General features: G+C 39.7%; 1 protein-coding gene across 1 annotated transcript; it reads left to right on the top strand.

Annotated features, from left to right (window-relative positions):
• Window positions 1-710: 710 nt before the first annotated feature.
• Window positions 711-15,616, top strand: ppp1caa (protein phosphatase 1, catalytic subunit, alpha isozyme a). The gene is made up of 8 exons (XM_080904177.1): window positions 711-869; window positions 1,113-1,230; window positions 12,417-12,548; window positions 12,789-13,019; window positions 13,134-13,238; window positions 13,343-13,566; window positions 14,039-14,173; window positions 14,364-15,616. The coding sequence occupies exons 2-8, from the start codon at window positions 1,176-1,178 to the stop codon at window positions 14,478-14,480; spliced, it is 999 nt and encodes a 332-aa protein (XP_080760303.1). The 5' UTR covers window positions 711-869; window positions 1,113-1,175; the 3' UTR covers window positions 14,481-15,616.
• Window positions 15,617-21,229: the final 5,613 nt, after the last annotated feature.

The raw sequence follows: 21,229 nt of genomic DNA, 5'->3' as shown, positions 1-21,229 counted from the left end.
TCAAAGAATTCTGGGTTTTTCTTTGTTAAAAATAGATTTTTACCAAAGTCCTTCTAAAGTCAAGCCAGTTGGCAGTCACCTTTAAACACATTCAGAGACTTTGAGTTCTATTTTGAAGTATTATCAAAATTAAATTTAATGTCACTAGTCATCTAGGCATAAAAATTAAAAAATGTAGAATCATGCTTTTCACATGAAACTGTACTCTTACTTTTTATTTAGTTTTGGACTTTTGTTTTTGTATCAGACTGTTTATTTTCCATAGTGGCTTACAGCTGACTGTAACAGATGACTGACAGTACTAATGAAAAGATGCACAAAAGCCCTTTGTATTATTCGTGCGCATTTCACCACATTGACAGACCTTTTTATCGTTTTATTTCGTTTATTAAACACACACTTGTGTGTGTCAGATTTTTGCTTGTATTAAAAGCCTCAACTTCAATTAACTAAGATGCATAACTAAGATCAAAGTGTGGTTTTAGGGTTTAAAGTGCAGTTCCACGTCGACACACTGGGTGGCGCGCTTTGAGCTTTAATTTAAATCTTCATTGATGCCATTGTAAAGTGCTGTAGGCGGTGCCTAAGAATAAGACGGACCCAGTGTGTATCCAATCAGATGCGAATATTGGGGAGCTGAGGTCTGCGATTGACCAATCGCTTTTTGAGAAACGTGTGAAGACCTCGGTTTGATTCACCCTCCTGTGTTACCGTAGACGCTTCGCTAGAAACGGCCCTCTTTTAAAGTTCCTGGGGGAAGAGTGGGGCGACCCGGACAAACCGAGGGGAAAAGGGCCAAGATCGAACTCAGGGGATAAATATTTACACAGATTTCAACACGGGAGGATTAATATTAAACCGGACACAAGGTTTGACGTGTTATCTATTTTCAGGTTTGATTATTTAGCTAACGTTTGCTCACTAGCCAAGGTTCAGTTTTGCTGCTGCTAGTTTATGATACTTAGCTAATAGCTACCTAGCTAGCAGAAGCTCGGTTAAGCTCATTGACTGTTTTTTGACATTGGTCGACTAGCAAGTGTGACTCATTCAGTGAATTACGACATTATAATTTGAGTAACTCTCAGCGTCCATTCCCCATCTTTCCCTCACAGAAATCTAAGGTGAGACACAGAAAACCATCGTCTTGAGCCCGAGAACGTCAGAAAATAAAGAAAATGGCGGAGCCGGACAAATTAAACATCGACTCTATAATTCAGCGTCTCTTGGAAGGTAAGGAGGATCAAATCCGCGTCACAGCCAAGTGTTTGTTATATTAGGGCATGTCTTGGTGGCAGTGAATTGTGTACATCATGTAGGTCAGCTGCAGTTAAAAGCGGACACAGTGTGTTGTAGTAGCCTACTTAAGATCGCTCTACTCTCAGGCTCGGTGGCTGGTTTTGGATCAGCGGTTGAAACCAAAACAACAGTGCTCTTTATAGATTGTTTAGCAAACCGTAAAGATTGGGGGTGCTGGTTTTTTGTTTTTTTTATATATTTTTTAAATTTAGATGATTTGCTGTCGTGCTGTCTACAAAAGAAGGGAAACGCGTGACGTTATAGAGTGCTGTAGAATTGGAAAAGATGAGCATTACTCGCCTATTTATGCAAATTACGCATTCTGATGCGCTATTTGCGTAGGGATATTGTGCTTTTACCTGTGTTTTTTTTGTTTTGTTTTTTTGTTTTGTTTTTTTCTTCTGAGTTTATGTAGGGGAAATGATCAGACTCGGTAGCCGTAGTGGACTATTTCCATTTTACGTGTTAATTCTCTTTGAGTAAGAGTAGTTTTATTGCTAATATATATATGCTTTAGTGATATATATCTATATCACTAAAGCACTTCTGGATGGATGCAAACTGCATTTCGTTGCCCTGTACCTGTGCATGTTGCCCTGTACCTGTGCATGTGCAATGACAATAAAGTTTAATTCTATTCTATTCCATTCTATTCTATTCTTTTGCAGTCAGCCCCTTCCCCACTAGAGTTGTTGAGTTATTCAGAACGAAATGCAGATTTTGGTTAGTTGGTTTCAGTTAGTTTCCAGATGGGGTTTTCTCATTGTTCACGTTCTTTGTTTCAAAAATGTTTGGTTTTAGTGTCTTTTAGCTTTTTTTATTTTTTTATTTTTTTTTATATTTATTTTACTGTGGAGGTTATTTGTCAGGGATATTTTCAGAAGTTCAGAATGGATGTCAAAATTAAAAGGTATCTGGCTCACACTACGTGAACCAAAGGTTGTGATAACCAATTTGATCAAATTGTCAACGACTAAAAAATGAGGATATACCTTGTTTTTATTTCAGTTTGCTTAAATGTTTCTTTACAACTGGTTTTAGTTCTAGTTGATTATAATAACCTTGCTTCTCGCTGGCTTGGCTGGACTGTCTGAATTTTTGTTTTTTTGCAACTGCATTTTTGGAGTTCGTTTGTAGTCTGCTTCCCTGAGAGACTTGTTAATGAGCTGTACAAACAAAAATGCTCTGATTGGGACGTACTCCATGTACTCCATGTAATGGTTATTTAAACAGGTTAGGATACCTCTGTACAAAAGACATGCACTTTAGGAGCAGACCGGTGCATACTACAAAGACTAGATGTTCTCAGGTCACGAAAGGTATGTGCAAGACAATCTGCAGATACACAAATATGAAGAATGTGCCTTTTTTTTGTTGGCCAAGTATTTAAACTTTTGCCTTAGATCACGTGAGGAAAAGGGCAACCAATAACTTGAATCAAGTTACAGCAACGACAACATATTTTCAAGGTAACATGAAGACCTGTGTCTCTTGTTTTTTGTTTTATAATCTAAAAGTGGTGTTGAAACAGAGTTTCAGCTGCCCTCAAATGGCATCAATAAGTCTGTCCTCCATTTCAGTGTAAAGTGAATTTCCACAGGTGTTTATAATTTCCTGGAATCAGGATTTGCCTTGTTTTATATTCATTTACATGGTCTTCGTATGTAATTATGCAGTGGTAAAACAGATTTGCATTTGGTATAAACATACCATGAAAGATGCATTTAATGTTAGTCTGCAGTGGCAATAACTAGGCCTAATTTAGAAGTGCAGTTTTTTTTTAGAAGCCTTGTAAAATATATTAGGGATGTTATGATACTTAGAAAAATTATAAATATAATTTATATAAAAATACAGATTATAAATGCCTGGAAAACTGTAATACTCAATAAAATGCTTAATACTGTTTTTGATACCATGAAGTTCGAACCATACAGACAGCCAAAACAAACAGACAGTGAGATAACTGTAGGGTGAGCGTGTATGGCAAATATTTCAAGATTGGGAATTTAAAAAAACAAAACCTATAATTTAGGTTGTCTGAGGTATCGCTGTACGTCCGAGGACTTGACAGCATATTTCTGTTGCTGAACAAATATAGCGGGTAAGGTCGGCTGACAGTTTCTTTTCTCTGTTTCAGTCTGCAAATTTAAGAGAACACAACATATTCAGACACACACAGTAATATCATCCTGTTAAATTAACATTGTTTATGTTATATGGGCTGGACTGATAACTTTTGCTGACTGGTTTCACATTAACATTATAATTTTGTTATTAGCTACACTAGCTAGCCACCACCTTAATGATAACCTAACATGATGCTATTGTGGCTATTTAGCACAGATTTTATGTTTGATACCCTTCCTGATGCAACTCTCCCATTTATTTAGGCTTGGGAATGGCACTTGGAGTACACTAGCTTGTGGACCCCTCGATTCTGGTTTTGTGTCCATTGAATACTGGCTAATATTAATGTATGCACTAGCCAGATTAACATTAATGACTGTCTGATAATGGAAACAGAACTGACCTCTTGAAATTTTTCAGTGTTTTTAAACATCAAGTACTGTTCAGCTGCTAGTGAGGGGAGGGGCTGTGTGTGCCCCTCTTCACCCTGCTGCCTTCTGGCAGGAGATAACGGAGCATTCGGGTCCTCACTGCCAGACTGCAAAACAGTTTCTTACCCCACGACTCCCGAACACTCAGTGACTGGACTGGCACACACACACACACACACACACACACACACACACACACACACACACACACGTCACTACCTCATGGACTAATCTGCACAATCACACGCACACTATTGTACATCAAGTTACTTTTTTCACAATGCTCAGTCTTTTGCACAACTTACTGTCATTGTTGCACTTCTGCGTGTTAGACTGTCTGTTTTGTGGTTGGGTTTTTTGTGCAATTTTTGCACACTTGCACTTTATGTAGTCCTTTGTTGATTGTCTGTTATATGTAGCAGCATGGTCTTGGAGAAATGTCTTGCTTCACTGTGTAGTGTTCCACTGCAAATGGTTGAAATGACATTGAAGCCACTTGACTTGAACTGGAGGAGCTAAAGATGGCACTGTGGTATCAATGCTCCTGCAAATGAGTATGTAATCCAAAAGTAATTTTTAGTGTTGATTAGCATCTGACAGTCTCTTAAAAAAACAACAAAAAAAAACAAACAACCATACACAAGACAGTGCCGCAGTGAGATACCATCACTGCTGATAAACAGTGCTCTGTGATAGACTCAAGGGCATCAGTGTAAACAGTATCACCATAATCAAACAGGGGCAAAGTTTTGGATAGTACAGTGAAAGTGAAACAACAGCTCCATAAAGAAAAATGTGTTTATAATTTAAAAAAAAAAAGTTTTGTCTTCCATTTGGGTTTTAAAAGTGAGTGTAGCATCCTGCCAGAGTCCTAAGTGTTTAACAATATTGTAACAAACTGTTTCAGTGTTATTACCATAAAAGGTCAGTACTGTTTGGGACTCCTTGCTGCATTTGCTCCACTGCTGCTTTTAAGCACAGTACAAACTGCTTACGTCACTTCTTTGTTTCTCAAAACAAGAATTGCATTAGTATTAAAATTTATTGAAGCTATGTTCTTACTGTAAAATATGTAGTTGTTGTAAACAAATGTATTGCAATTGCATCACAAAAATCCCGAGACATTCCTGAAGCAGATATGAAGTAAGCAATATTCTGTGTTTGCTCTACATGCTAACTGTCCTGGAAATGCTTGCTTTAAATCTAACTGCTCACTGACAAATTTGTCGTGGCTTTAAGTGTGTGCGAAATAAACAGGACTGTTTTATCTTCACATCCGCGCTGTGGTTGTGTAATAGGAGCCCAGAGGACATCAAACAGAAGAATAAATGTACTCAGACCCAGCGGTACAGTTCAAACTGCGGTTAGAAGAAACTAGGTTGTGACCTCCTGTAGTTGTCCTTGCATGTCAGTGCACTGGGCACAGCAATTATGAATTTTCCCATGTGAAACTGCTAAAATGGAAAAATCTTTTTGTTATTTTGTCACATTAGAAGTGTTGTTTAGATTTTCATTTGTGTAGTAAAGGCTACTTCATATATGTATATAAAAATAGGCTTTGCTGCTTTTATTTTAAGGCCCAAATGTGTTTTGTGGCTCCATGCACATAGAAAAGTTATTGACCTCTGATATAACCTAGCATGACAAATCACAAAATTACTTCAGGGTGCTTTATGGATGAGGTAAATCTCTCCCACACAGTGTGATTCATTGAAATTATGCCTTTAGGGGCCACCTGATAGCCGAGTGGTTGGAGGCCTTACCACAGGGGTATAAATGACGTCAGTAGTCAGTCTCCAGTTTGATTCCCAGCAGGTCGAACCTTCATTCTCCACCACTGCCTTCTGTCTCTCTCTCTACCACTGCAGCTTTCCAAAAGATGCAAAAAAAAAAAAGTTCTTTTGACCAGTAAATTGAGAAATAACATTTGGGATAGAGTTTTATCCCAGGATCACTGCTGTTAATAAATTTGACCTTAGCCCTCAGTTTGTTTACCTTCTTTAAATATAGGCCCTGCATGATCAGCCTAAGCTGAGCTGGTGGAGGTGATTGGGATTATGTACAAATATGCATGTGCAGTCAAAGTACCTCCCAGAGAGTGTGCTTTTGTGGGCCATGCTGGCTGCTGCTGCTGCTGCTGCTGGAGTGTTTTGTACATAGATTGTTGTACTTGGGCTGTGATAAGACTGTCTGCCAAACAGAGGAGAAGGCAAACACGCCTGATAATGGCTGTATTTATATCCACTTATGTAACTACCGTGACCTTTTTTATCCACATTGGTGAGGATAACCACTCGTAAGCTGATATTTGTATTCTCAGCGTTCTGTTAAAGGCGGCAGACTCCCACTGCAGGCACTACATCAAAAGGTTGAGAAATTATCCTCATGCTAGTTCAGTCTCCCATGTGGACAAGGAGGTATCCCTGCTCCATGCTGGCTATGTTTCAAGACCAAACCAATTAAATGTGTTTGGGTAGCAAGTAGTTTCAATTGGATTACTTGCGTAGGTCTAGAGCTAACTGAACTCTTAGCTTGTGCTTCTAGTAGCATGCGTAGCAAGTGTGGCATCACGTAAGCTAGGCCAGAACAGCCGGCATTGAGTGAGGCAGCGCTGGGGCGATTCAACTGTTGATTCCAGCACCCCTGACATCCCCTCAGCTTTCTGCTGTGCTCCATCTCTTTGTTTTCCGCTGCCTGACCAGTGTACTGGAAAGCCTTTTGTCTGCACCCCCTCATGATAAGCTTACTGTTGCCCACTGGCTTGTGTGGCTAACTTTGGAGTAAGCTCTGTCAGTGCTTAGCCTTCTGTAATCCAGGTTTAAAGTGGGAAGCAGCACTGCAGTATTTATATCTACTTTCACTGTTTTTAGTTGTCACTTCAGGACACTGCCATTATTCTCTGTCAGTCTGCTGATTTCTACTCTCTCCATCCCTTTTAAAAGTGTTCCGCAGCCACTGTTAAAACCTGGATTATTTTGATGTGAGATGGCCTTTAATTATGTCTCATGCTGTGTTTAGCAACACACAAGTAGTGGCATATCTTTGGAGGCTTATTCAAAGCCCATAAAGGATTTTTGAATTCTTTAAGTGTAGTTAATGTGGTACTGTAGTATGTTTATTTATGTTGGTCATTGTGTGGTGGTGTCTGCATCGCTTTTGGATCACAACTTACTGTTGGACCTGATAAACAATTAACAACAGCTACTTTTATTGAAAAGCAAAAAGTAGAGAAGTTTTCAAACAGGACTGCGTCTACACATTTCCTGTGTTATCAAAACAAGAAAAAGAACACTTACACTGGCAGAATACAAGCCATGTTATTAGCATGATGAGTAAGCGAGAGCTGTAGTAATAATCAGCTGTATTAATAAATATTTGCCTTCCTCTGCTTTAAATATGACCGTGATAATAAGGGCATAACATGGCTGCTTGCTCTGATCTTCATCTTCTGTGTGTTGCTTCGTGGATAACAGGATTATTTTTAAAGGTTATGAATGAGCCTGCAAAAAGTGTTTGACAACTTTACTGTTACAGCTCAGCTGCTTCAGATTCACTAGTCAGTACTTCTTAAATGTTTGGTCTTACTAATGGCAGAGAAATGCACTTTAACCACAAGGGTATGTTCCAAGTTTAATGAAACAACATTTTTAATACGGAGATCAAATCATTAGCACTGCTCTGGTGTCATTAGAATGGCATTTCATTTAAATGTGGCTTTGTGAAGTTAAATTGAATGACATGGGGCATGTTTGAAGTGGGTTTTTGACGAATTGCTTAATGGTTAGGACATGAAATTGGGGTTTTTCCTGGCACGAAATGGCCATTTGGGGTGATGTAATCATACACAAATGCGCAACTGATCTTTGTTACCTTACTCAACAGAAGGTCATCATGTTGTTTGTGGTCATTCTGCTGATTTACCTTTCGTGGAAGGTCTTGTTTTTGATTAGCCTTGATGATCTTTTTTTTCTTTTTCTTTTTGTGTTCACTACAAAAAGCTCGTGAACATAGGGTGAGGGTAGGGATGCAGATTGACCGGTAAATTGAGAACTTCACTTTTATGCTCACCTCTCTTTTTTACCATGTGGACTGGTAGCATCTGCATCGCTGCAGCTGCAGCACCATTTGTTCTGTCAATCTCCCGCTCCCTTCACCCCCTCACTAGTGAACAAGATCAGAGATACTTGAGCTAAAACCTTTGATTGTATCTACATGCCATATTGAAATTCAAACTTCTTAAAAATAAACCAGCCTACAGCTTTTTTTTTTTTTTTTTTTTTTTGTAATTGACAGATACAGTGAAGAAATGACAGGAAAGCAGAGGGAGAGAGAGACGGGGGAAGACATGCGGCAAGGGGCCGCGGCCCGCGGGTCAAACCTGGGCTGGCTGCTCTCAGCCGTACGGCACATGATCGCCTGCTCAATGCACCGAGCTAAACTGGTGCCCGGGTATCAGACTAAGTTAACAGTTTATCCGCATATTTTGATACAACTTCTGGAGGCTTGCTGCAGATTCTTCACGGTGTAAAACAAATGGCGGTGGATGGAGCAGATATAAAGTTTACTCTTCTTCACGTTGGAGTTTGTTGATCGGGTGGTTTGATGAAGGACTCCTGCTAGCTTTTTTTCCCGGCAAAGGTTTTAAAGGTGATCACAGGAACAGCGCTCCTGTTTTGGACACTAGATACACGTTTTTGGGTTGTTTTTTTTTTTTTCTTCTCACTCAGCCTGAGCTCACTGTCTCGGTAATGGCTCCGCCTCTTTGCTCTTCACTGTGTGTAAACAGACTCTGGCGCAGTGTTAAAACTCTGATAACATAACACAAAAGTGATGACGTTGCCAATGTTTTTTTGTTTTGTTTGGGGTTTTGTGTGTGTGTGTTTTTTTTAATTTTTTTATATAAATACTAGGGACTGTTTGACTCTGTATTCAATCGTTGCCCTTAAAGACGTTTGTATTGCAGGTCTGGGTGTAATGCTCACATTTACATCATTTGACACGTCAGCACACTACAGAGCCATGTGTTAATCGAAGCAAAGAATTTGTATCAGGAATTTTTTTATAATCGAATTATTCGAAATACTCGATGAATCGTTGCAGCGCTACAAGGAACAGTTTAAATATAATTACACAGTTTTGGCTGAGCTTGTTTTGAGGTTCATCAGCAGCAGGTATAGCCATCTCAAATGTTTAATATTGTCAGAGAAATCCAGTGTGAAAAGGGCTGCCCTGCATTGGTTCGCTCTTTTTGGTATGTAAAAGGGAAGTGTTTATCTCTGAGCCGTTGTACACCTGACAGCCATTAAATCAGTACCATTAGAGAGAGCTCTGTTTACCTGCAGCTTGAATATAATTGTCACTCAGACTGTTGGAGGTAGTTGTTTCCATAAAGTATATTACTCTGTTCATTAGCCTGTGTAGAAATGTACTGGGTGGGAATGAGACTCCTCATTAGAAGGCTTATACAGTTTGTGTCAGGAGCTGCTTTGGCATCAAGCAGCACATGTACGAGCGGGGGTGTGATTGATTCTGTCGCCGATACAAACAAACCTGATTCCAAACTCCATCGCAAGCAGTCTTGTGTAAGTGTGCAGTGGACTGAATTGCAGATTAACATGGCATCACATCCACACCCTGCAGCTGGTGTGTCAGTGGACAAATATTTTGGTCTGAATCATTTCACACTGCCTGTGAGACTCCCAGATACTTTTTCCCCTCTTCCTGTGGCTGTCATTTACATCACACTCCTACCTTTTCTAGCATTAAAGCTGTGTCGGCGACTGTTTTATGTGATGTGGCTCCGACAGTTTGTCAGGAAAATTAGTTGGACTTGTTCAAGTCTTTATCATGACTGTGTGGTAAGTGTGAAAACACATGGCTGAACACACACTAGACAAACCTGCTGAATTCTTAACATCCCATCAGCAAAGGCTCTCTGTGACAGAAACTGAGTTTTTTGTTTTAAAAAATTTTTATTTTAAAAAAGACGCTAACCAGGATGGTCAAAAAATACAAAATTTTTGGTCATAATTACTCAAGCTTTTTGTTTATCACATGGGCAAAAATAACAGGAAAACTGTTAGCACAGATTCTTTGTCTTAATTATATGCTTACTAATTGTTCCTGAACATTTTCATATCCCATGGACTTGTTTTGAGCCCGTTTACATATAATCAGGATTCCTGCTAGTCATTAAAGTCTTACCTGGAAGATAAAAGTTAAAAATTAGGTTTTCAAAAGCCTTTTTTTTTTTTTTTTTTTTTTTTTCCTCACAAGATTGCTGTAAGTATTAAATTTGCAGATGCTCAACAATTTGATCCATTTGTTATCATGCATATCTATCATCTCTTACTATCTAGAACAACATGCTAACCTAATGGCATAATTACAGATGTCTTTTACTGGCTTGTTACCAGTTTGACACCACAGGCTGAGTGTAGATGTTGTCGCTACCGCTTTAATTGTGGCTCACTTTGTTGGCCATAAAAGTTACTCCCTATGCCTTAATTCAGCTTTAAGGGTACCTTTATAAAACAAATCCGGTTACCCGTACGGATCAGGAAGCCAAGTGTGCAGTGTTTGACATAACTGACCATGACCTGATAGGCTGAGGACAGTTTAAACAAAGTTGGTGGGGCAAGTTAAGTCACCTGCTGGCCTGTTCGGACCACTGACAGTTTTCACCGACCACTACTACGGTACTTATGAGTTGGTCTGTGAAGTAAACCGGTTTAAGCAACACTCACTAATTAATATCAATGTTTTTTTTTTTTGTTTTGTTTTCTTCCTCTTCTTGCCCTCGGTAACATGTTGTTATGTGCTGAACAGAACATTTCATAGTGGTGTGGAAAATGCAGCAGGAAGGTGACTGCTGCAGGACCCCACAGTGCAAGCATTTCACACGTTTTCTGCTAAGAACAGATTAGGGTTTAATAAAAAGTGCAAAATTAAGCACAATTATTACAATTTTTTTTTCTCCACACAACAAGGTTGAAGTTGATCAGAGATGTCATAGTTTCTGGTTAAGCTAGCTAATCCGCTTTGATACAGTAAGCAGCAAAGACAGTGGTGCCACTTAGACGTTGAACACTGGTGGAGTGAAAGAAAATGTTTTCTTGGAAACATTTGTGGGGAAAGAAGCAAGAGCACTTTATCATTATGCCTGTTTAGTGAGATTAAAGGTGAAGAAAAGCTGTCTTGTGGGCTCCTCCCATCCACTGGAGGTTTGCTTTATGTTATGACAAAGCTAAAGAATTAAGAACAAGTTTTAAAAGGTGTGTGCAGATGAGCAGCTTGTTTCATTTTCCACCATGGTTAATTTTGGCACATTTTTCAGTTTAACTTTGCTTCATGTTGCAGCCTGTAGCAATGTGTCTACTCATATATTAAAAACGTAAAACACACTGATGTGGAAGGTCATCACAGGCCAGGCTTGTCATGCATGCACTGGTGGAAGCTCTGAGCAGTAATTGTTAAAGCCACAAACCATAGTCACGTCTTCAAATTCCTTGTTTTGTCTTAAAATTAGTCCAAAGTTCACTGCAGTCATTTGTTTATAAAGAAAACCATGTAGCACAGTTTCAGGGATTAACACATGGCTGGTTAGTTTAGTCGTTCTTTTAAACCTGGAATATAATTTGTTGTTGTTGTTTTGTTTAATACTTTTTGTTAAGATGCATCTGATTTAATTTGGTGTGTGTGTGTGTGTGTGTGTGTGTGTGTGTGTGTGTGTGTGTGTGTGTGTGTGTGTGTGTGTGTGTGTGTGTGTGTGTGTGTGTGTGTGTGTGTGTGTGTGTGTGTGTGTGTGTGTGTGTGTGTGTGTGTGTGTGTGTGTGTGTGTGTGTGTGTGTGTGTGTGTTAGTGTTAACCTGGTAGAGGGCCCTTGATTATGTTTATGATACAGCCTGTGTCGTTGCTTTTTTTTTTTTTTTCTTTGCTTTTTTTTTTTTTTTGAGACATTGGTTTTACAGCCAGTAGCGTGCCAATCGTTGCTTCTTCACTGTGCATATTTACAGTCCTAATGAAGTGTTTGCTATCTCTTTGCTGCAGCCACATTAGCGAGAAGGGGAAGTGGGTTTCACGTCCTCTAGCTTTGGTTTGAACTGCAGCCTAAGCAGAAACACGAGGTTGTGCATATCTAGCAATTTTCCACTGATCAGGTTTTCTCAGATGCTGCCTCTCGTTGCATACTTCACAAGCTCATGTTGTGGTGTTATGTTTTGGTAAGCATTTAAAAGTGTGTCTTGTGTTAGTACCGTGTTATTTCCAAAATCTGTAGTGTATTATTACCTCCAAATGATGTGTCTACCTGCTAAAGTGTCTGTTGGACTGGTCTGCTAACAGAATTTGTCAGCAGTTGGTTGGTGGGAGGTGTTAATTTTCCAATCTGGTGGTCTGGTTCAAAATCTGAGGATCACGTTTTGATTGTTTTACGTCAGTCTTCATTCAGTCTTATTTACAGATCTCTTCTCTTTGTGGTGTTGCTGAATCTCTTAAATTTCTCATCCCTGTGTGTTTTTTTTTTTTTTTTTTTTTTTTTTTTTTTAACCCCCTCTTTAGTCAAAGGATCTCGGCCAGGGAAGAACGTCCAGCTGACCGAGAATGAGATCCGTGGCCTCTGCCTCAAATCTCGTGAAATCTTCCTGAGCCAGCCGATCCTGCTTGAACTGGAGGCTCCCCTGAAAATCTGTGGTGAGTTTTAATTAACCAAAGGGGTTGGTGAGTTTCACAGGACAAAGAGATGATGTGGGTCTCAGAGGATGCACTTCAGGCGCACTCTGGCGCAGGAGAAGACGGTCATTATGAGAGGGTTTTCTCCTTGTTTGCTTGTCTGTAATTAACGCTTTTATCAGCTGATAAGCGTGGGCTGTTCTGGCAGAAGCAGTGAAAGCATGTTGTTTTTAAATTGCACATCTCTGCTGCCCCCTGCAGGTGATGTCCATGGTCAGTACTATGATCTGCTCCGGCTCTTTGAATATGGAGGGTTCCCCCCAGAAAGCAACTACCTGTTCCTGGGTGACTACGTCGACAGAGGAAAGCAGTCACTGGAGACCATCTGCCTGCTTCTAGCCTATAAGATTAAATACCCAGAGAACTTTTTCCTGCTGCGTGGCAACCATGAATGCGCCTCTATTAATCGAATCTATGGCTTTTATGATGAGTGTAAGTACAAAAGAGGCTTCTAAAAGGAAACCAAGGCAAATTTGCAACTTTAAATCTTGCATTAATTTTTTTTTTTTTTTTTTTTTTTTTTTTGGGGGGGGGTGGGGGGGGTAGGTAAGCGACGGTATAACATTAAATTGTGGAAGACCTTCACAGACTGCTTCAATTGTTTACCTGTGGCTGCCATTGTAGATGAGAAAATCTTCTGCTGTCATGGAGGTGGGCCTTGTTAATACGTGACTTTACGAAGCCTAAACCATTTGATCCAAGAAGCAAATGTTGGCACATATTTATGTATTTTTCAAAAATGTTTCCTCTCTCAGGCCTCTCTCCTGATCTCCAGTCAATGGAGCAGATCCGCAGAGTTATGCGACCCACAGACGTGCCTGACCAGGGTTTGTTGTGCGACCTGCTGTGGGCTGACCCAGACAAAGATGTGCTCGGCTGGGGTGAAAACGACCGTGGAGTCTCCTTCACATTCGGTGCAGATGTGGTGGCCAAATTTTTGCACAAACATGACATGGACCTAATATGCAGGGCGCATCAGGTAATGTTTACTAAATTCATCTTTGTATAGTACATTTCAGACTCATTGACTGAAGAAGTGTTCCCTTAATTCTTATTAATCACGATGCATTGTGTGGCTGTGTTTTAATAGGACTAATCAGAGGCATTTGTAGTGTTTTTCTTACCATATTTAAAAAAAATTTAAATGTCTTCAGAAAACGGGACGTGAACTGTAGATTATGAAGATGCATTAGCTAACTTCAAAGCTGTGACAAAAACATCTAAAACACAAACAAAAATAAGCCCCAGACCAAACAAACACTGGTGGAAATACTTATAAAGAAAACTGTGAGGGTGTTTCAATGTAGGTATGATATATTCTATTTTTTAACAATGCCTGAGTGACATAACATTAAACTATAGATCTGATTCTTGAATGGCACTAGCCTCTATTTTTTGTTTAATTTTTTTTTTTTAATATGTAACATTGATGGTTTCCTTTTGGTCTTCAGGTGGTTGAAGATGGTTACGAGTTTTTTGCAAAGAGGCAGCTCGTCACTCTGTTCTCCGCTCCCAACTACTGTGGAGAGTTTGACAACGCTGGTGCCATGATGAGTGTGGATGAGACGCTCATGTGCTCCTTCCAGGTGTGGAGAACAGAACTAATAACTTTTCGGAAAACAAATTTGTTTCGTTTAGTAGTTTCACACTAAAATGATACAATATATGGCTCGCATATGTAGTGATGGTAGAATTTTAATTGTAATTAACTATAAAATTAGAGTTCACTGTGTGTGTCTGTCGATCTAATTGATTACTTCTTTGTCCATCTCACAGATTCTGAAGCCAGCAGATAAGAAATTATATCCTTACGGTGCTGGGGGAGGAATGGGATCAGGGAGGCCGGTCACCCCTCCGCGAAATTCAGCCAAGGCCACCAAGGCCAAGAAATAACACCCACTGGGTCCACTTCCCACAACCTGCCACCCCCTGTTGGCCCAATGCTTCTTTTTTGTTGTTGTTTTATTTCTCCTCCTCTACCTCCCAAACCTTTTGTCTCCCTTGTCACCAAACGGCAACAAAGAAACCAACTGTCCAGGGTTCAATCATGTTTTTTCTCACTAAAACTATTTTTAACTGTTCGTTTGGTTGACTGGTTGAATTTTGCGTGAATGAGTGTGTTTAAAAAAAAAAAAAAAAAAAAAAGTGAATGATGCAGAGGGAGCTTCTGTGTTCTGTACGTATGTTTTCTGCCTCCTCCTGTGTCCTGCGTTTGGTTTTCCTGTCATTTTGTAGAGGTGGGCTCTGCCCATCCTTCATATAAGCTCAAACCTTGCAGAGGAGGAGTAAAAAAGGGGTGGGGGGGTGGCTTAGCTGTTTACAGTAAGGCCTGCACTGTTTGATGTTAAACACAAGCTTTTGTACATCCTGTCTCTGAGGTCCGTGTATCTCTGTGTTATGTGATGGGTCGGGAGGGGGGTGCTGGGTTTTTGGGGATCAAGTTGCACGGTCATACGGTAACGGCACATACCACACACTGGGTGCACGGGTGGATATATGTGCAGGTGAGTCCTCGAATGAAATGGATTCACAATAATATATATATATATTTTTTTCTTTCCTCTTCCATTTTTGAAAACCAATGATTTCAGTCATGGATGTGAAATAGTTTTTTTTTTTTTTTTTTTTTTTTTCTCTTCCTCTTTTCTCTGTAGATAAATGAAACCAATGTGGTTTTACTTTTTCTTTTTCTCGTTTTTAGTTCACTGAAGTTGAATAAAAAATAACCATTTATTTGAGGCATGCCATCATGTTGATCACTTTGCCATTGCTTTATGTTTGTCACGCATAATGGCTGCTTTTCTTTTCGTTTTTTTCTCTCTCTGTGGTACCTTGAATTGACAGGCGGTGTTTTATAAGCGAGACTTTCAAAGCGTAGAAGCTAGGATGTGTAAGTTTGGGTTAGTTTAACACCTAGTGGAAACAAAGTGGCATTTACACATAAGTGGAAAAATCGTGAACAAATGAACAACACAAATCTGGTTGAGCCAGACGTTGCTGTTTTTATCAAATAAAATCCTAAATGTTTATTTTTTTTCTAATGATTGTTGGCTTCTGATGCAGCTAATGATTATTTTTGCAAGGCTGAGAGGACCAGGAAGGTAAATGACATCACCACGTGCAGTTAACATGTTGCACAAATAGGCGCCACTGACACTGCATCTGTATTGAACTTTGCACACGATACTTAAGATGCCTGCTGAGGAGATGAGAGATTCCCCCCCCCCCCCCCCCCCCCCCCCCCCCCCCCCCAACCACATTTTCACTCATTAAAAGCAACAAAAAAAAAAAAGCAAAACATAAAAACAAATGGAGACGAGATGGTGATTCATTCACTCTGACCTTTCAAAATGCTCCAGCTGAGACCACTTCACTCTTTGTTTTCTATGATGAAACGAAGAGTGGGTTTATTTAAATGTAAAAACCCACACTGAATGGGGGTGCAAGCAAGTTTAGCTCGTGTTTTGCCAGTTTTAACACTGATATTTGAGAAGATAAATAAATCCAAGGGGGGCTGGATTATATTAAAGATAATCATGTGCAGTGAACTCTCAGTGAATCCAGCGTGAGGCTGAGCAGCTAATGCTGTGTGGCAGCGAGGTAGATGATTATCTACGCTTCTTAGATCGCTTTTTGTAAAATATGTTGCCCAGATTGTGGAATTACTTTAATTGCTTGAGTGCAATCATTGCTTTGAGCACGTTCAGAATTTCTTCTCACTGAAAATTAAAAAAAGAGTCATAGACAAGAGTTGAGCATATGCTACTGGGTATTATTCAAGTGTACCACCTGCTGCCCCTCTTATGTGATCACCTTGACTTGATTCAGATTCCAGATTCATGAATTTTTAATGGGAACCATCTCTGTTACCTCCTAATGTTAGAGCTGGTCCAACCCCCACCCCCTCCGTGGCAAACAGGGTGTTCCCAGTGAAAGCGGGCCATAGTTCAGCGCAGGCTGTTGTAAACTGCTGGAGAAATCTCCCTGCAGTGTTTCAGGGTGTCTTACTGCCCTTTTCTGAAACTTTTTTTCTTTTTTTGCCCCGTTGCATCATTGGTCGGTCTGATTTCATTCATCTGTCCTTGCATTCTCATGTACACAAACAGTCACAGTCATCCCAGCCCCACTGCGATTTCTATCAAACCCACGTGGCTGTTAGAAAGCCGTGCGTGATGGCTTTTTAACAGGGGACAGACAGTGGGACTCTTAACTGCAGCGGATAGTGCAGAAAAAGGCTGGTGGGGGGAGCATCATTAGATTTCATCGTGTGCTCATGTCTGATTCACATTGAGTAATTTCAACTCAGGAAGTGAAATTTAAATATATTCAAATAAAATGATATGATTCATGTACTGAGAAAAATCCAAGCTTAGATGCCATTATTGCAGAATATGTGTACGTGTGAGTGATTTCAGTTTGTGTTCATATTTCAAAGTGGCTAAATGAAGCTCGGGCTTGGCATGCTGGTGAATGGTGCATGGTGGGTGGGTGGGTGGGTGGGGAAGCTGATATGATTTACAAAGAGATCTGAAAATGTATGGAAATTTGTGATATTATAGGATAACAAAGGGTTTATACAAGGCTTGAGGCTATCTCCACAACAGTAAGTGGCTACTGTAAAACGGTCCAATAAAGGCCACTTTCACTCCCATTTCATAGCTGTACAAACGCTTATGACTTTTTAAATTGCTTCGCTATATTTACAGTTGTTACCTCTAAGAATCGGCGCTTTCATCGCTTTTTCTCTCAGTCTTGGTTTTTATTGACAAATTTAACCCCAGATACTGCAAAGCTTCTTAGTCTAGGATTTTTTTAATCAATCAGGGATGTTTTGCACCATGCACTGTCGCTGGGTAGAAATAAAATCATTAGATTGTTACGATTAAGATAACAAGACAACAGATATAAATAGTATTTTTATTTGTATTTCATTTGTTTTCAAGTCGACCACGATTTGTCTCTGTTTAAAGGTAGAAATAAAATGGAATTTATACACTTGTGTCTGGTTTTCTTTTCATCTTCAATTGTTACTAAAAGCTTTCTGCAGGAAGACCAAAAGCAGCTTCGTTCGAGGGGAGCGAGAGCGTAATTTTTCCACGTCTTTCCTGCCTCAAGGCTGTTTTGCTTTATTTCTTTTGCGGGGGCTGCCTGTATTGTCTGTCAAACATTTGGAGGATGAGTCAGTGGCACGGTTGGCCCATTTATCCCCCTGGATGTGCATTTACTTATTCATCTGACTTCAGCTGGCTCAGACGGCACCGAGAGATGCTTTACAAAATCAAAAGGAGTGTGACAAGTGATCGTGTTGGGCGTGAACTGGATGATTTTGAAAAAAGTGAAATGAAATCATGTTGCCAGCCTCTTCTTTCCTCTTTTATTACAGTTGGATTCACACCCCCTCTTATTTTTAGAAATCACTATAATGAGGACCAAGCCTAAGCTAAAACTGACAAATGGTGCCTTTTGGTATTTTGTTGATCACAGTGCAATCTGTGACTGCATGTAGGCTGACGGGTTTCACGTTAATGCTTTCCTTCACCACACTAACAGGACGACATCGGACACACACGTTCATATTTCAATTTCAGTGGAAATGGGTTCAGTGAAATCATGCTTATTTTAAGATTGAGTTTTTCTAACATGCAGCAGTGGTTCAAAGTTATCAAAAGTAATCATTTTAATTAACAAAAAAATGAATGCAAGTCGAGATATTGATGGTAGGTAGTTGCACAGTTTAGTTTGAATTAAATAAACAGGAAACAAAACACGTGATGTGATTGGAAGGTTGTAACGCTCTGCCTTCTAACCATAAATCGACAAAAATTCACCCATTTAAAGATTAAAAACACAGACATCAGGTAAATTTTAGAGTTTTGACTCCAAATTTTACCTCAGTGAGGTGTGTGTGTGTGTGTGCGCGCGCGCGCTCTGTGGGTTTCTAATCAAATGCCTGTTCAATGTTTCTTTCCACACTCATTTTATACATGCAAACTGTATATTAGGTGGCTTATTTCTCAATGCAGGCTAATGTCTCGCGAAATATGGGGCAAAGAGGATGCTTGTGTGGGACAATCTAGGACACTGAGAGGTACATTTAGATATGCAGTATACAGCGTATGTGCCCATGAATATCAAAAATAATGTATCAGAACTGAATGCATTTTTTTCTAACTCCATCACTTGATAAATGTTCATAAATGAAAGCTGTTTATTTTTAGGGTTTCTGGAACTCCTGTTTCCCTGTTAGTGCTTTTTTTTTTTTTAGTTATTTATCTATCTGGTTATATTCCTTTGGTTTCAGTAGGGATGTAGCTGCAGCTCTGCACATTCGCTGCATGTTCTTATTTATTTGTGGGAGTCAAGTGTGTTGACTCTTATAAACTACAGTCAATAGAAACTGCCAGAATATTTGGGTTAGAAGAACAAGAAGTCACAATTTTGTGCAGTTGCCTCTCTAATGAGGAAGTTGTCATACCAAACAGCAGCATTGTATGCTCTTGCGTGCAGATTTATTAATAATAAAATATAGAAAATAAACACAAGCTTGGACAGCGTAAACAAACAGTGGGAGCATTTATGGCCCCTGCAGTGTATTATTTTATGTCTTGTGGCCATAAAAACACTTCCTTCCATCAGTTTGTCAGTCTAATACTACAAATTCTCATTGTTTTCCAGGGACATGCCCATTTGTGTAACAGCGATAACAGGAAGCTGTCAGGTTTTATTTTCATTTTCCACATCTGTTCACTTGGAATGTTTTGCAGGCCCAAAAGATCCAGAGGAGAAAGATTTACTGCTACAGAAGCTTTGATTATGAATTTTTCTGCATAAAATATTTAAAATCATAAACCTCTACAAACAAGACTCAGTCATTTTAGTCACTGTAACAGCTCGCTCGTTCGAGGGCTCAATAAATCTAGCAAAAAGAGAAAAAATAACTCATAGACAAACAGAGCAGTTACTAAGGTTTCCTCAAATGCTGAAGGGAGGTACACTTTCCTCCTCCAAGCAGCTGAGAGACACACTCTTTGATAGTTGAATGAAGTCATCCGGCCACTTTGAATACTCCAGCTGAGCCTTTGTGATGACAGAGCGATTGGTGCTTTCCACTTCTGCTCCTTGTAAAGCATGCTGCCACCGGGTTACTGAATGCTTGACACCCTTTAAAATATGCAGTAACACTACTTTGGATTGTTTTCCAGTTGAGACCTGTCCATAGAGTTTTAGGGGGTGCTTATTTATCTCTGAGAAATTTCAGCTCTCCAGAATAGTGGCTGGCAAAAATCCAAAGAGCAGTGAGGTATCTGCATTCAGTGTGTCTGAAAATAGAAGCACAGAAAGATGGATTGTGTTTCAAACAGCGGGGCTGAGATGGCTGGCACGGCTCACTTTAAAATGTTTTATGTCCAAAAAAAACAGAATCTGTGTGAAGCTACATTTTTAACTCAAATTGGTCCAATGTCTGTATTTCAGACTGCAAACGGTCTATTTAAATGAACTTTGAAAGGCAGAAGCAAGATGACTACACATTGATATCGAAGCAGTTTGCCTGGAGCAGTCATTGGCAATATGGGAGAACAGAGTGAAGACGTCAGGCTGCTTAGAGGCACCATCTTAAAACACTTTGTTAGACATGTTCTTTGGCCAACTTCATGTTCACATGTGGTCATGACTTCCGTATTTTAGTAAGCTAAAAATGCTTGCATGGAACAATTAAGGTTGCCACATGCAATGTTTTGTTTCTATATAGTTTTAAATGGTCTAAGCTGCTTTCCAAGGTGATTTTTTTTTCATGCAAATTCACTTTTTATTAGTTTTTATATTAGTTTTAACTTATATCATGAATGCCATTTGTCTGGGGAGTTCAGAATAGTATTACTTTACACCCACGTGAACCCCTTTTCAGGCTTGCTGTGTTCAAATAACTGATATAATCCTATTTTCTTAAGTTTAGTAGTTAATTTATAGTTAACAAGTTGTGACAATATCACAACACTGTGATATTGCAGTATTGTGAAGGAAGGGAGGGTCCACAGAGAGAAAACGGATGGACATCGGAGGACAGCAGATGGCTGAAAAAGATTAAAGAAAGAGAATATCAGCTCACCGTGCTGTGCCTATGGCCTGATGTCAGAAAACGCTGTAAGTGTGTTTATACTCTGACTTTTATCCCAAGCCTTTATGTGTGTGTTGACTCAGCAGTGATAAAATTAGACCATTTGAGGATAATGCCTGATGGTCTCGTGGCTTTATATTCCATTTTATGTTAACTTGTTCCACTTTAGATGCGGATGGCACCCAAAAATTCAACAAATGTAGAAAAGTAAGTGATGCTCACAGTTTGCTGAGGGAAGACCAAGTGATCCCACACTTTACATGGCCATCCCACCCAGCAATCAAAACCTATGTCGGTGAATGGAAGCTTATCTGTTATATTCTTATCTAAAACATTGACCTCACATGATCCAGGGGTCCATTTGAAGGTCACCTGTTGCCAAAAGCAGGACACCTTGGTGGCTTTGGGTCAACCTGGGAGATAAAGATGACCAGATCCAGACTGACACACCAATCTAATAAGAAAAGACTGGAAAAATACAAACTAGGTCAAAGAGGACTGACCTTTGGTCTTTCCATGCTGTTAG

The sequence above is a fragment of the Rhamphochromis sp. 'chilingali' genome (assembly GCF_963969265.1).
Source record: "Rhamphochromis sp. 'chilingali' genome assembly, chromosome: 15".
Lineage (NCBI taxonomy): Eukaryota > Metazoa > Chordata > Actinopteri > Cichliformes > Cichlidae > Rhamphochromis > Rhamphochromis sp. 'chilingali'.
The sequence above is the reverse complement of the archived record's forward strand: the minus strand, read 5'-3'. Positions and strand labels throughout refer to the sequence as shown.